Source organism: Bombina bombina, chromosome 10 (assembly GCF_027579735.1).
Source record: "Bombina bombina isolate aBomBom1 chromosome 10, aBomBom1.pri, whole genome shotgun sequence".
NCBI lineage: Eukaryota > Metazoa > Chordata > Amphibia > Anura > Bombinatoridae > Bombina > Bombina bombina.
Genome location: NC_069508.1, coordinates 17,876,497 through 17,891,634, shown reverse-complemented (window position 1 = coordinate 17,891,634; position 15,138 = coordinate 17,876,497). Strand labels below are relative to the sequence as shown.

The window sequence follows — 15,138 nt, the reverse complement described above, 5'->3', positions numbered from 1 at the left end:
TTTACAGTTTTCGAATGTCACATTCGAATTCAAATGTCACATTCGAATTCGAATGTCACATTCGAATTTGAATGTGACATTCGAATATCACATTTGAATTCGAATATTAAATTTATTAAACACAGTTGTAGACTAGAAATACTATTTCAAATTTGAATGTCACATTCGAATTTGAATATTACATTTCAAAATTGAATGAATATATACGTAGCTAAACATTCTATTATTCAAACTAATATTTTCGAATTTTATTGAAAAATTCGAAAACGAAAATTCGAAAATAGAATGTTAGAATGTTATATAAACATTCGAAATTCGATTCGAACGAACGTATCAAAATTCGTTTTAAATTTCGAATTTTTAGAAACATTCGCCCATCCCTACTCCTAACCAAGCCCCAATATGTTCACGTGTTTACAGACTCCTGCTGTGTTCTGTTTGTACAATCTGTATTTTCATATGTAGGAAAGGGGAATGGGTGGGAGTGTCTGCTCTTATTGTTTTCCCGGCACCTTTCAGTGGGTGTCCCAGCCTAACCTTATTAACAGTGCATAACTGGGAGATTCTAAATAAGTTTTTATAAGGTTTTATACTGGATTTTTACTTGAGACATTCACCCCCTCCCCGAATGTGACAAAGGTACATCACATTAAGCTTGTGAAAGGTCATGTGCCCTCCTGCTCAGCTTCCACATCCCCAAAGGACCACCCTCCCCTCAATTTTAAACAATGTTCTAATTTAATTCTGTTAACTAATTTGCTTTGTTCACTTGCTATTCTTTGTTAAAATTAAAAGCATACCTAGGTAGGCTTGTGAGCATGCACTGCTGTGAGAAAGGTGATGATTGGTGGCTGCACATATACGTCTCTCGTCACTGACTTATCTGATGTGTTCAGCTAGCTCCCACTAGTTCATGCCTGCTCCTTCAGCAAAGGATACCAAGAGAATGAAGCACATGTGATAATAGAAGTAAATTGGAAAAAATTTAAAATTGTATGTTGTATCTGAAGCATGAAAGAAACTATTTTGGTTTTTGTTGCTTTAAAGGGACAGTAAAGTCAAAATTAAACTTCATGATTCAGATAATGACATTTGTATTGTTTTCTTGGTACTTCTTCTGGGAGCTAGCTTATAATTAGTGGCTTCACAGATTGGTTTCTTGTCACTGGCTCACCCGATGTGTGCAGCTACCTCCCAGTAGTGCAACACACATGATATATATTTATATATGTTTCCGCTTTCCCTGTAATGTTTTATATGATCATATATTAGCTATTTTATCATTTTTATCTTTCACAGGTTCGTGTGTTTTATCACAGACAACAATGGAACAGAACAGCATCTATTTAAATAGAACCAGTGAGATTGAAAGTGGAGAAACGGTTGAGTTTAAGTGTAATGAAGGAATGGTACCCGAGACCTCCCTGACAGCTACATGCAGATCGAACATTATAAATTATCCCAAATGTATTGCTGATAGTAAGTGCACTGGGTCATATGTGAGAAGGTGTGGGAGGAAAGTAAATGGCTATAAATCAGTCTCATTGTTGTAATAAAGAAAACACTAAGCAGTGACTTATACTTAAAGGGCCACTCAATGCAGTAGAATTACATAATTAACAAGTGCATAATAAAAAGACAATGCAATAACACTTTCTGACAAATGTATTTTTTTCTGTCCCCCTGTATCATGTGACCGACATCAGCCAATCCCATACTAGTATACTCTTTGAGGTTGTGCACATGCTCAGTAAGACCTTGTTCCCAGATAGTGTGAATATAAAAAGACTACACAAAATTTCCAGTTTTCTTCCATTATCAAAGTGTCTTAAAACTGTTGCTCTTTATTTTGACTTGAGTGTCCCTTTAATAGAGACCATTGCAATACATACTATTCCTCATTTTAAAGGGACACTCAAGACAAAATTAAACTTTTATGATTCAGATAGAGCAGCAAGTTTAAACCACATTCCAATTTACTTCCATTAACAAAATGTGCACAGTTCTTTTATGTTTACACAATTTTAGTCACCAGCTCCTACTGAGCATGTGCAAGAATTCACAAAATATACTTGAATGAATTTGTGATTGGCTGATGATTGTCACATGATACAGGAGGAGTGGAAATAGGCATTTGTTAAAAATCTCCCACTAATTTGACGTTTAGAATAAGTGCTATTGTATTGTTTTGTTATTATGCATTTGTTGAGTAATCAAATCTACTGTATTTACTGGTCCTTTAAAAGGATTTTACCTTTTATTTATTTTTTTGAAACTCCATTTGTGCAGTGTTCATTACTTCCTTTTACAGCCCTACAAGGAGGCTGTGTTCTCTACAGGAAAGTTTTTCTAGCTAGATGTCATAAAACTAGAGTAACATGAACTGGTTTACTACTATTGAATACTAGATAAACAGGGAATCAGATTTGCCCATGCTCAGAACAGGCAGAATGCACATTTTACAAGAAAACAATTAAGTTATGTCATGCTCAGATCGGGTCTTGAACTCTGATCTCTCTGGCTGTATCCCAGTGACTTACCACTGAGCCACTAGAGAGCCTTTACTTATGGATGTTTCCTTTTTGTTTTCTGTTCTCTCTCAGGCTCTCTGGCTCCAGCTCTTGTCAGCTGTTGGTAATGAGTAATTACCAACAGCCTATTTAAACCTGCCTGGCTAATCAGTCTTTGCCCTGACACTGAGTTTATTCAGTCCGTTCTTTTGTTTGTGGAAGAAGTATCCTTTTTTCCTTGAAGCCTGGTTTTGAATGACCAAAGCCTGTGCTTAACCTCTTGCTTGCCTGAAGTGTCAGGATCTGTGTTTAACCTCTGCCTGCCTGGACTGCCAATGCCTGTGTTTAACCTCTGCCTGCCTGGACTGCCAAGACCTGTGTTTAACCTCTGTCTGCCTGGACTGCTAAGGCCTGTGTTTAACCTTTGCCTGTCTGGAATGCCAAGGCTTGTGTTTAACCTTTGCCTACGTGAATTGCCAAGGTCTGTGTTTAACCTTTGCCTACCTGAACTGCCAAGGTCTCTGTTTAACCTTTGCCTGCCTGAACTGACAAGGTCTGTGTTTATCCTGTGTCTTCAGTCTGTTCCTGAAACCAAGTTCCCTTACTGAGATACTGGAGTTTGCTCAGCCTGTTCCTGAAACCAAGTTCCCTTACTGAGATACTGACGTTTGCTCAGCCTGTTCCTGAAACCAAGTTCCCTTACGGAGATACTGGCGTTTGCTCAGCCTGTTCCTGAAACCAAGTTCCCTTACTGAGATACTGACGTTTGCTCAGCCTGTTCCTGAAACCAAGTTCCCTTACTGAGATACTGACGTTTGCTCAGCCTGTTCCTGAAACCAAGTTCCCTTACTGAGATACTGGTGTATGCTCAGCTTGTTCCTGAAACCAAGTTCCCTTACTGAGATACTGGCGTTTGCTCAGCCTGTTCCTGAAACCAAGTTCCCTTACTGAGATACTGACGTTTGCTCAGCCTGTTCCTGAAACCAAGTTCCCTTACTGAGATACTGACGTTTGCTCAGCCTGTTCCTGAAACCAAGTTCCCTTACTGAGATACTGACGTTTGCTCAGCCTGTTCCTGAAACCAAGTTCCCTTACTGAGATACTGGTGTATGCTCAGCCTGTTCCTGAAACCAAGTTCCCTTACTGAGATACTGGTGTATGCTCAGCTTGTTCCTGAAACCAAGTTCCCTTACTGAGATACTGACGTTTGCTCAGCCTGTTCCTGAAACCAAGTTCCCTTACTGAGATACTGGTGTATGCTCAGCCTGTTCCTGAAACCAAGTTCCCTTACTGAGATACTGGTGTATGCTCAGCTTGTTCCTGAAACCAAGTTCCCTTATTGAGATACTGGCTATTGCTCAGCCTGTTCCTGAAACCAAGTTCCCTTACTGAGATACTGGTGTATGCTCAGCTTGTTCCTGAAACCAAGTTCCCTTATTGAGATACTGGCGTTTGCTCAGCCGGTTCATGAAACCAAGTTCCCTTACAGAGATACTGGTGTTTGCTCAGCCTGTTCCTGAAACCAAGTTCCCTTACTGAGATACTGGCATTTGCTCAGCTGGTTCCTGAAACCAAGTTCCCTTACTGAGATACTGGCTATTGCTCAGCCTGTTCCTGAAACCAAGTTCCCTTACTGAGATACTGGCATTTGCTCAGCCGGTTCCTGAAACCAAGTTCCCTTACTGAGATACTGGCTATTGCTCAGCCTGTTCCTGAAACCAAGTTCCCTTACTGAGATACTGGCGTTTGCTCAGCCTGTTCCTGAAACCAAGTTCCCTTACTGAGATACTGGCGTTTGCTCAGCCTGTTCCTGAAACCAAGTTCCCTTACTGAGATACTGGTGTATGCTCAGCTTGTTCCTGAAACCAAGTTCCCTTACTGAGATACTGGCGTTTACTCAGCCGGTTCCTGAAACCAAGTTCCCTTACTGAGATACTGGTGTTTGCTCAGCCTGTTCCTGAAACCAAGTTCCCTTACTGAGATACTGGTGTATGCTCAGCTTGTTCCTGAAACCAAGTTCCCTTACTGAGATACTGGCGTTTACTCAGCCTGTTCCTGAAACCAAGTTCCCTTACTGAGATACTGGCATTTGCTCAGCCTGTTCCTGAAACCAAGTTCCCTTACTGAGATACTGGTGTATGCTCAGATTATTCCTGAAACCAAGTTCCCTTATTGAGATACTGGCTATTGCTCAGCCTGTTCCTGAAACCAAGTTCCCTTACTGAGATACTGGCGTTTGCTCAGCCGGTTCCTGAAACCAAGTTCCCTTACTGAGATACTGGCTATTGCTCAGCCTGTTCCTGAAACCAAGTTCCCTTACTGAGATACTGGCGTTTGCTCAGCCTGTTCCTGAAACCAAGTTCCCTTACTGAGATACTGGCGTTTACTAAGCCGGTTCCTGAAACCAAGTTCCCTTACTGAGATACTGGCGTTTGCTCAGCCTGTTCCTGAAACCAAGTTCCCTTACTGAGATACTGGCGTTTGCTCAGCCTGTTCCTGAAACCAAGTTCCCTTACTGAGATACTGGTGTATGCTCAGCTTGTTCCTGAAACCAAGTTCCCTTATTGAGATACTGGCTATTGCTCAGCCTGTTCCTGAAACCAAGTTCCCTTACTGAGATACTGGCGTTTGCTCAGCTGGTTCCTGAAACCAAGGTCCCTTACTGAGATACTGGCTATTGCTCAGCCTGTTCCTGAAACCAAGTTCCCTTAGTGAGATACTGGCGTTTACTCAGCCGGTTCCTGAAACCAAGTTCCCTTACTGAGATACTGGCGTTTGCTTAGCCTGTTCCTGAAACCAAGTTCCCTTACTGAGATACTGGCATTTGCTCAGCCTGTTCCTGAAACCAAGTTCCCTTACTGAGATACTGGCGTTTGCTCAGCCTGTTCCTGAAACCAAGTTCCCTTACTGAGATACTGGCATTTGCTCAGCCTGTTCCTGAAACCAAGTTCCCTTACTGAGATACTGGCGTTTGCTCAGCCTGTTCCTGAAACCAAGTTCCCTTACTGAGATACTGGCTATTGCTCAGCCGGTTCCTGAAACCAAGTTCCCTTACTGAGATACTGGCGTTTGCTCAGCCTGTTCCTGAAACCAAGTTCCCTTACTGAGATACTGGCGTTTACTCAGCCGGTTCCTGAAACCAAGTTCCCTTACTGAGATACTGGCGTTTGCTCAGCCTGTTCCTGAAACCAAGTTCCCTTACTGAGATACTGGCGTTTGCTCAGCCTGTTCCTGAAACCAAGTTCCCTTACTGAGATACTGGCGTTTGCTCAGCCTGTTCCTGAAACCAAGTTCCCTTACTGAGATACTGGCGTTTGCTCAGCCGGTTCCTGAAACCAAGTTCCCTTACTGAGATACTGGCTATTGCTCAGCCTGTTCCTGAAACCAAGTTCCCTTACTGAGATACTGGCGTTTGCTCAGCCTGTTCCTGAAACCAAGTTCCCTTACTGAGATACTGGGTATTGCTCAGCCTGTTCCTGAAACCAAGTTCCCTTACTGAGATACTGGCGTTTACTCAGCCGGTTCCTGAAACCAAGTTCCCTTACTGAGATACTGGCTATTGCTCAGCCTGTTCCTGAAACCAAGTTCCCTTACTGAGATACTGGTATATGCTCAGCTTGTTCCTGAAACCAAGTTCCCTTATTGAGATACTGGCTATTGCTCAGCCTGTTCTTGAAACCAAGTTCCCTTACTGATTTACTGGTGTATGTTGATGACAGAAACAGCCAAAATGCAGTGTTTGTGTAAAAAATGCATGCAACAAAAATGACCAATACATTTGGCCAGGTGCTGTGACTAAGGGGCTTCACAAAAAGATGTGACATGGCCCTTTTGGAATACCCTGGGGTGTCTACTTTTGTAAATGGTATGCCATGATGGGGTAATTTTCATTCCTGGGCTGCTATAATGTATGAAAGGCTACTTAAGCCCAGAAAATGAATGTGCCAGATTTCTATGTAAATGGGTAGGACCTATGTTGGGCCTTGTAAATTCCAGAAATCTCAGAAAACCTGTACATGGGGGTATCGTTATACTCATGGGATATCGCTGAACACAAGTATGGTTATTTTATTGCACTAATATATATCAGGGTGATGATATTCACAATAAAATCATTTGGAAAAAACTTAAAATGTCTTAATTTCTCACACTTACTTAGATTTTTTTCATATAAAATTATAGTTCAGAAATAAATATTAGATGCCAAAAGAAAGCCCTATCTGTCCTCTAAAAATCAATATATAATTAGTGTGGGTGCATTTAATGTGAAAGGGGTAAATTATGGTTGAAAAGACATATAGCTGAAATTCAAGGTTTTGTTTACGTTCAGAACTTGGACAATTGCCTATGTCATGAAAGGGTTAAAGTACAGTATATGGAGAATTTTGAAAAAACATTATTTGATACGTTTTTTTTTTTTTTTTTTTTAAAGTATCGTGATCTACCCATTTTTAATGAATTATAATAGAAAAAGTAATGTTGTGAAAGTAATTAGGCAAATCGGTAAATAAAATAATCTATATTATCTATAACAGAAGAAACAGAGGGCGCCACATAGTGCAGATAAAACAACAATGATAGGTGTGGAAAAGCAGGTATATAGATAACCTACTCACGTGGTAAAAGGCACTAATGTGCAGTACAAACAGGCCGAGTCCAAAAGAGTTGCCCGGCAGACTCCCCAGACACCAGGGTCTGGTCGTGTCTTTATTCCAGCAAAGGAGGTCCGAAGGGGCAATGTAGTTCCCACGGTCTCTGTCAGTAGTAGCACAGGCTAATGTTTTCCAAGACACACTGGATGGAAATTAATACCAACAGGGGGCCCTACGAGTGCTCGATCCAGAGATGAAAAAAATGCAGCAATGATGTAACCAATCTTCAAATATTTATTAAAAAGTTTAAAAGCACATCGGCAAATAAAATCACATCCGCCAATAATATAATAAAATAATGTTTTCAATCAGTAAAATGTAAGTTATGTTATGATAAATGTTTTATTTAAGATTGTAAAAATGTGCAAAAGTTTTTAATAAGAGACTGAGAGTTCTGATAAATTGCACTAATAGGATTATTATTTATTTAATGATTTTAGTTAAACAAGGTAAATGCTAATCAGATAACTTACTGCATGCAGTACATAATTAATTATTCACTTTTTATAGGGAATTAGTGTAATCTTTGTAGGAATCATAATAATTATAATAATAATACAGGGAGTGCAGAATTATTAGGCAAATTAGTATTTTGACCACATCATCCTCTTTATGCATGTTGTCTTACTCCAAGCTGTATAGGCTCGAAAGCCTACTACCAATTAAGCATATTAGGTGATGTGCATCTCTGTAATGAGAAGGGGTGTGGTCTAATGACATCAACACCCTATATCAGGTGTGCATAATTATTAGGCAACTTCCTTTCCTTTGGCAAAATAGGTCAAAAGAAGGACTTGACAGGCTCAGAAAAGTCAAAAATAGTGAGATATCTTGCAGAGGGATGCAGCACTCTTAAAATTGCAAAGCTTCTGAAGCGTGATCATCGAACAATCAAGCGTTTCATTCAAAATAGTCAACAGGGTCGCAAGAAGCGTGTGGAAAAACCAAGGCGCAAAATAACTGCCCATGAACTGAGAAAAGTCAAGCGTGCAGCTGCCAAGATGCCACTTGCCACCAGTTTGGCCATATTTCAGAGCTGCAACATCACTGGAGTGCCCAAAAGCACAAGGTGTGAAATACTCAGAGACATGGCCAAGGTAAGAAAGGCTGAAAGACGACCACCACTGAACAAGACACACAAGCTGAAACGTCAAGACTGGGCCAAGAAATATCTCAAGACTGATTTTTCTAAGGTTTTATGGACTGATGAAATGAGAGTGAGTCTTGATGGGCCAGATGGATGGGCCCGTGGCTGGATTGGTAAAGGGCAGAAAGCTCCAGTCCAACTCAGACGCCAGCAAGGTGGAGGTGGAGTATTGGTTTGGGCTGGTATCATCAAAGATGAGCTTGTGGGGCCTTTTCGGGTTGAGGATGGAGTCAAGCTCAACTCCCAGTCCTACTGCCAGTTTCTGGAAGACACCTTCTTCAAGCAGTGGTACAGGAAGAAGTCTGCATCCTTCAAGAAAAACATGATTTTCATGCAGGACAATGCTCCATCACACGCGTCCAAGTACTCCACAGCGTGGCTGGCAAGAAAGGGTATAAAAGAAGAAAATCTAATGACATGGCCTCCTTGTTCACCTGATCTGAACCCCATTGAGAACCTGTGGTCCATCATCAAATGTGAGATTTACAAGGAGGGAAAACAGTACACCTCTCTGAACAGTGTCTGGGAGGCTGTGGTTGCTGCTGCACGCAATGTTGATGGTGAACAGATCAAAACACTGACAGAATCCATGGATGGCAGGCTTTTGAGTGTCCTTGCAAAGAAAGGTGGCTATATTGGTCACTGATTTGTTTTTGTTTTGTTTTTGAATGTTAGAAATGTATATTTGTGAATGTTGAGATGTTATATTGGTTTCACTGGTAAAAATAAATAATTGAAATGGGTATATATTTGTTTTTTGTTAAGTTGCCTAATAATTATGCACAGTAATAGTCACCTGCACACACAGATATCCCCCTAAAATAGCTATAACTAAAAACAAACTAAAAACTACTTCCAAAACTATTCAGCTTTGATATTAATGAGTTTTTTGGGTTCATTGAGAACATGGCTGTTGTTCAATAATAAAATTAATCCTCAAAAATACAACTTGCCTAATAATTCTGCACTCCCTGTATGCATCCTTGAAAACAAATTAATTTAATGTAATTTGAACACTTAAGAAAATACTGAAAGTGGGAGGTGAGAAAATATACAATGCAAGGGCAGAAATGGTTAATTAAATCTTTAAATTAAACAGACATGTAATGAATTCTCTACACAGTATGACTATAAGCTTTACATAATAACATTATTGTAATGAGGTTATAAGCTACTGATATATATTCATATTAACGTATTTTATTTGCAATAACATTTTTGTGTGTATTCTAGGAAAGTGTGTCTCTACCCCTAATGTTCCAAATGGAAAACTTAAAAGCGAGCAGCAGGACAGCTATGACTCAGGAGTGTCAGTGGAATTCGAGTGCAATCCGGGTTATGTGCAAATTGGTTCTGTAAATGTAAAATGCACGAAAGGGGAGTGGTCTGAAATCCCTAAATGCCTCAGTAAGTGCAGTGTGCATCTGTTTAATCAGATAACATTAAATATTTATGTTCGGATCAGCCACTGATCTCACAGTCCTGTTTTTTTGCAGAGCCCTGTACAGTGTCAGAAGAAGAACTTAACAATAAACACATAGAGCTACGGTCACAAGATGACCTGGATAAGTCTCATACACACGGCACAGAAGTGAATATTAAGTGTAAATTGGGGTTACGTCATCCAAATCAAGCGTCACTAAGACTTGAATGTATTGACGGCAGAATGCATTATCCAAAATGTTTTTCTAAGCGTAAGTAAAGTACCAACTTTATGTTACATTGTACCGGGCAGTGGGCGAGGGTTTGTGTGTAGATACAGAATATGATACAATCAGGCCCATTTATCAAGCTCCGTATGGAGCTTGAAGGGCCGTGTTTCTGGCGAGTCTTCAGACTCGCCAGAAACACAAGTTATGAAGCAGCGGTCTAAAGACCGCTGCTTCATAACCCTGTCCGCCTGCTCTGAGCAGGCGGACAGGAACCGCCGGAAATCAACCCGATCGAATACGATCGGGTTGATTGACAGCTCCCTGCTGGCGGCCGATTGGCCGCGAGTCAGCAGGGGGCGGCGTTGCACCAGCAGCTCTTGTGAGCTGCTGGTGCAATGTTAAATGTGGAGAGCGTATTGCTCTCCGCATTTAGCGAGGTCTTGCGGACCTGATCCGCAGTGTCGGATCAGGTCCGCAAGCCCTTTGATAAATGGGCCCCAATATGTTTTTCTAAGCGTAAGTATGATACGTACCTACTTTATGTTACATTGTATCCGGGAAGTAGGTGCGGGTTTGTGTGTAGTTACAGAATATGATACAAGATGTTTTTCTAAGCGTAAGTATGATACGTACCTACTTTATGTTACATTGTATCCGGGCAGTGGATGCGGGTTTGTGTGTAGATACAGAATATGATACTAGATGTTTCTCTAAGCGTAAGTATAATACGTACCTACTTTATGTTACATTGTATCTGGGCAGTGGGTGCGGGTTTGTGTGTAGATACAGAATATGATACTAGATGTTTCTCTAAGCAAAAGTATGATACGTACCTACTTTATGTTACATTGTATCCGGGAAGTGGGTGCGGGTTTGTGTGTAGTTACAGAATATGATACAAGATGTTTTTCTAAGCGTAAGTATGATACGTACCTACTTTATGTTACATTATACCGGGCAGTGGGCAAGGGTTTGTGTGTAGATACAGAATATGATACAAAATGTTTTTCTAAGCGTAAGTATGATACATACCTACTTTATGTTACATTGTATCCAGGCAGTAGGTGCGGGTTTGTGTGTAGTTACAGAATATGATACTAGATGTTTCTCTAAGCGTAAGTATGATACGTACCTACTTTATGTTACATTGTATCCGGGCAGTGGGCGAGGGTTTGTGTGTAGATACGGAATATGATACTAGATGTTTCTCTAAGCGTAAGTATGATACGTACCTACTTTATGTTGCATTGTATCCGGGCAGTGGGCGAGGGTTTGTGTGTAGATAGAGAATATGATACAACATTCATGTGAGCTACAAATAGAAAACAGAACAAACTCCTTGCATGACAAACTGATACTAAATTCTCACAGGGTAAAATGTTACCTTTATCTATAAACACAAGTTCTCATTAGCAAGTTATACAGCAGCAGAATGTTTATGAAAGTCATAAAAAGCCAACAGCGTAACCAAAACCAAGAACACATCTGACGTGCGTCTATGTCGCAGTCAAAAACACAAACACTTATTTATTAATCATTCCCAAAGAAACAAAATCTTCATTGGCTCATCTAGTGTGATTATCATTTGCAGCAATTTGATCTTAGTTCAGTTTCATAAGGTTCTCAACCTGTGTGACAAGAAAAGGATTTATCATGACATATTTGCTACTAAAACATTTAAGAAGAAGGTTATTTCCATTTAACCCCTCTGAGGCAGCAGAGTCAGGTACAGGAAACTTAGATTTTTTTTCTTTTTTACCAATTAAACAAAACAGGTGAAAAAGCAATACTCATTTGAGTTATGGTGGAGATAATATATATATAATATAATGTATTTTCATTATTTATAAACTCATTATTTATTTTGTCCTCTTTTCTTGTTTGGAATTTAACTCTGAAAATGTTGTTTTTCTAAATCCCATTGAGTTTCTGTAATATAATAGGTGTCACTGTATTCAAATTTAAAGGGGCATTAAACACTAAATAAATGCTAAATAGAATGAAGCAGTCAAAGAAAAGATTCTGAGAATTAAATGTAAGATGTATTTTTTTAAAGTTTCATTAGCTGTTTAAAAAGTGACAAAATAAGTGTAAAGTTTTAGTGTTTATAAAACAATGGGAGTAACTTAGGTTACCTTCTCTGCTGTGGCCAATTAGGGACAGTTATAAATAGGTCACTAGAGTGTGCAGCCAATAGCTGTGTGGTATATAACAGTGTTCTGCACTTCCATTTCTAACAGGAACTGAAAAGCTCACAATTTCATAATGTAATTAAAAGAAAAGAGGACAAAATAAATTAAGAAAGTATATTGCAGAGGTTAATAAATATTTATATATATATATATATATATATATATATATATATATATATATATATACACAGTCATGACCAAATATATTAACACCCCTGCATTTCTGTCAGATAATGCAACACTTCACCCAGAAAATTGAGATATATATAGTAAAGATCCGCACAATTGAGATATATATAGTATCCGCACTCACTGGACTTGTATTAATTGTGATATTTATTATAGTGACTTTTCGGAGCAAGAATGCCCCTTCTTCAGACCCTGAAGAAGGGGCATTCTAGCTCCGAAACTTCACTATATTAAATATCAAAATTCTAGTGAGTGTGGATCTTTGCTATATTGGATACAATTTATTTTTACTGACACCCTGGCAGCTGCTGTTTCTTTTGAGATGTGAGTGCAAAAAATCAGATTTCATTAGTGCAAACTGCTGGCCTGAAGCACAGAACCAGAAAGTATCAAAATACAACATAGGATGTAGCCAAAACTTAATAAAAAAAATATTTAAAATTGTAAATCAGAACAAAAGTCATAGTTTACAAAAAGGACCGTCCCTTGTGACAAACCTAGCTGGTAGATAAAGATGCAGATATTATACAGTTATTCAAATCCAAATCCAGGACCAAGACTAGGGGAAGAAGGGAGGGAAAGGTGAATGGATATGTGTGTATTCCGTCCAAAAGTCCAGACCTAAAAAGGTTTTAGTGATAAACTGAACTAAACGTGCTAAATGGACGAACTAGACAACATCCATATACAACCCTTCAATACCAAGTTAGTATATAAATAAACAAAAAATAAATCATGACATGCAAAAACATTCAAAGAGAGCTAATTGCGTGGCCACGCACCAACAACATATAATTGAAAGCTCTTCTGTAGATAAATGATCAGAGGACCAATAGTAAAATAGGCTTCAATTTGTTAAGCGCTTTAAAAGGACAGTCATGTCATTATCTTCATGTGTTATTTAACTTGGAACTCTTTGTCCACTGGTTAGTTGCAAACTGTCAGTATACAGGCAAGTGGCACAATATGTTAGGCGGATTTAAAGAGTTTGTTAGGGAGAACAAGAAGTTTAGGCAAAATGTTTTAAAGCAGATTAGTTAGAACAATTTGTTGATTCAGTCAACAGAAGATAATGCATAAGCCAAGTCAGTCAGGATAGCAGAGTATAAAGTGCTTGGAAATACAGGAATGGGTGACGAGGGGGTGAAACGCGGGTCAGCAATTGGCTGACTGGCTCACGTGACTTTCCATGCTGGTTTGTGGCAGTGCGGAGTAACTGACGGGAAACGCTGAACACTAGCTTCTACTTACAATATGGCAGATGTATTCCTATGCTCGTTTGAGCAACAACACAACAAGTAAGCAAGTCTTTGGGGGATTTGAAAAGGACACTATTTGAGCAGTGAAATATATTACGTAACAAGGTTTTGGGAACAAGTGTCGATAGTCTCTGAAGAAATAGGTGCAGTTGACAGAGGGGTACCTATTCAGCAACAAGGTATCCTCCTGCACCGGGACCTACGCTTGACTTAAACCCATTTCTGTATTTCCAAGCACTTTATACTCTGCTATTCTGACTGACTTGGCTTATGCATTATCTCCTGTTGACTGAATCAACAAGTTGTTCTAACTAATCTGCTTTAAAACATTTTGCCTAAACATCTTGTTCTCCCTAACAAACTCTTTAAATCCACCTAACATATTCTGCCACTTGCCTGTATACTGACTGTTAGGTGTCCCCTTCAGGGGGTAAGTGTCAGTGCAGGCCAAAGCCTGGGGCCTAGTGTACCACCTGAGGCATATGTAGATTACCTGATAAGGGCCCCTTAGAATGACTCAGACCACGCAGCATTATGATCGAAAGCCAATTCTGTTTATTGCACAGTGCAAGCCTTTCTTATAGTGACATACAGGGTTAAGGGGATGACACGTTAGGACCGCGTCATCTTACACAGTTATACAGAGCAATTTACAAGGAAAAACTGGAACATGAGTTTCTCATAACAATATTTACAGAGTCATAACAAACTACCATCTGCAGAGACAACCGAGTGTCTAAAGCCTCTTGTTTATATTATCTTATTCTATCTTACTTCTAGGCATTAGGCCAGGGTACATTGGCAAGGCCGAATAGCTAAAGAAACTCATAACATGCATATAATTCTCACTGCATAATACCCCAGTATAATAAAGTCTATTCATTACAAAATGGCTGCGAGGAACAAGATGGCTGCGAAGAACAAGATGGCTGCCATCAGGTTCATATTACCCCTAACATACCATCCTTTTATTCTAACAGAATAACATAAAAATAGACAGGCATAGAAAATTAGTAAAGCCTTATATTATGGTAACAGAACTCTATAAGAATACTAAAGAGAAAAGTATTTGCATGTCGTGATATACTTTTATAGGCTAATTGTCACTGCATATAGGTACAGTCCCTCCAATACCTTCCATCTATCCTCCAGCCCTCCCAAAACTACCGGTCTACCAGTACAGAAACCCAACCAGCCCCCCATCTACCCCCAAACAACGCTGCATCTTCTATCTCTCCACCTGCATTGCTAGCACCCCCCAATATGTCCAACAGTTCCTTTTCCACAGTAAAGCATGACATAGCAACAGCACAACTGTCTCTAGGTGGCCTCTGAATACTTTAAGAACAGTCTTTGTCCATTTGAGAGCGCTGCACCTTGACACTTTGCTATAATACAGTTCTCCAACAGTTCATTTGCAGTAGGGGTGCTTATCCACGGTTCTTCCGCAGGGAGATCCTGGAAATCTGATGGTTTGTTCATGGGGTAGACAAGGCAACCAGTGGATACCCATGGACAAACCATCAGATTTCCAGTA

The 15,138-nt window shown here is 39.8% G+C and overlaps 1 protein-coding gene across 2 annotated transcripts in view; it reads left to right on the top strand.

Annotated features, from left to right (window-relative positions):
• CFH (complement factor H) overlaps window positions 1-15,138 on the top strand; it is a 379,102-nt gene that overhangs the window by 296,821 nt on the left and 67,143 nt on the right. For both annotated transcript variants that reach the window (XM_053693829.1, XM_053693830.1), the window contains exons 22-24: window positions 1,300-1,479; window positions 9,543-9,716; window positions 9,806-10,003. In XM_053693829.1, coding sequence (XP_053549804.1) covers window positions 1,300-1,479; window positions 9,543-9,716; window positions 9,806-10,003 — 552 coding nt within the window. The remainder of the gene's footprint in view (window positions 1-1,299; window positions 1,480-9,542; window positions 9,717-9,805; window positions 10,004-15,138) is intronic.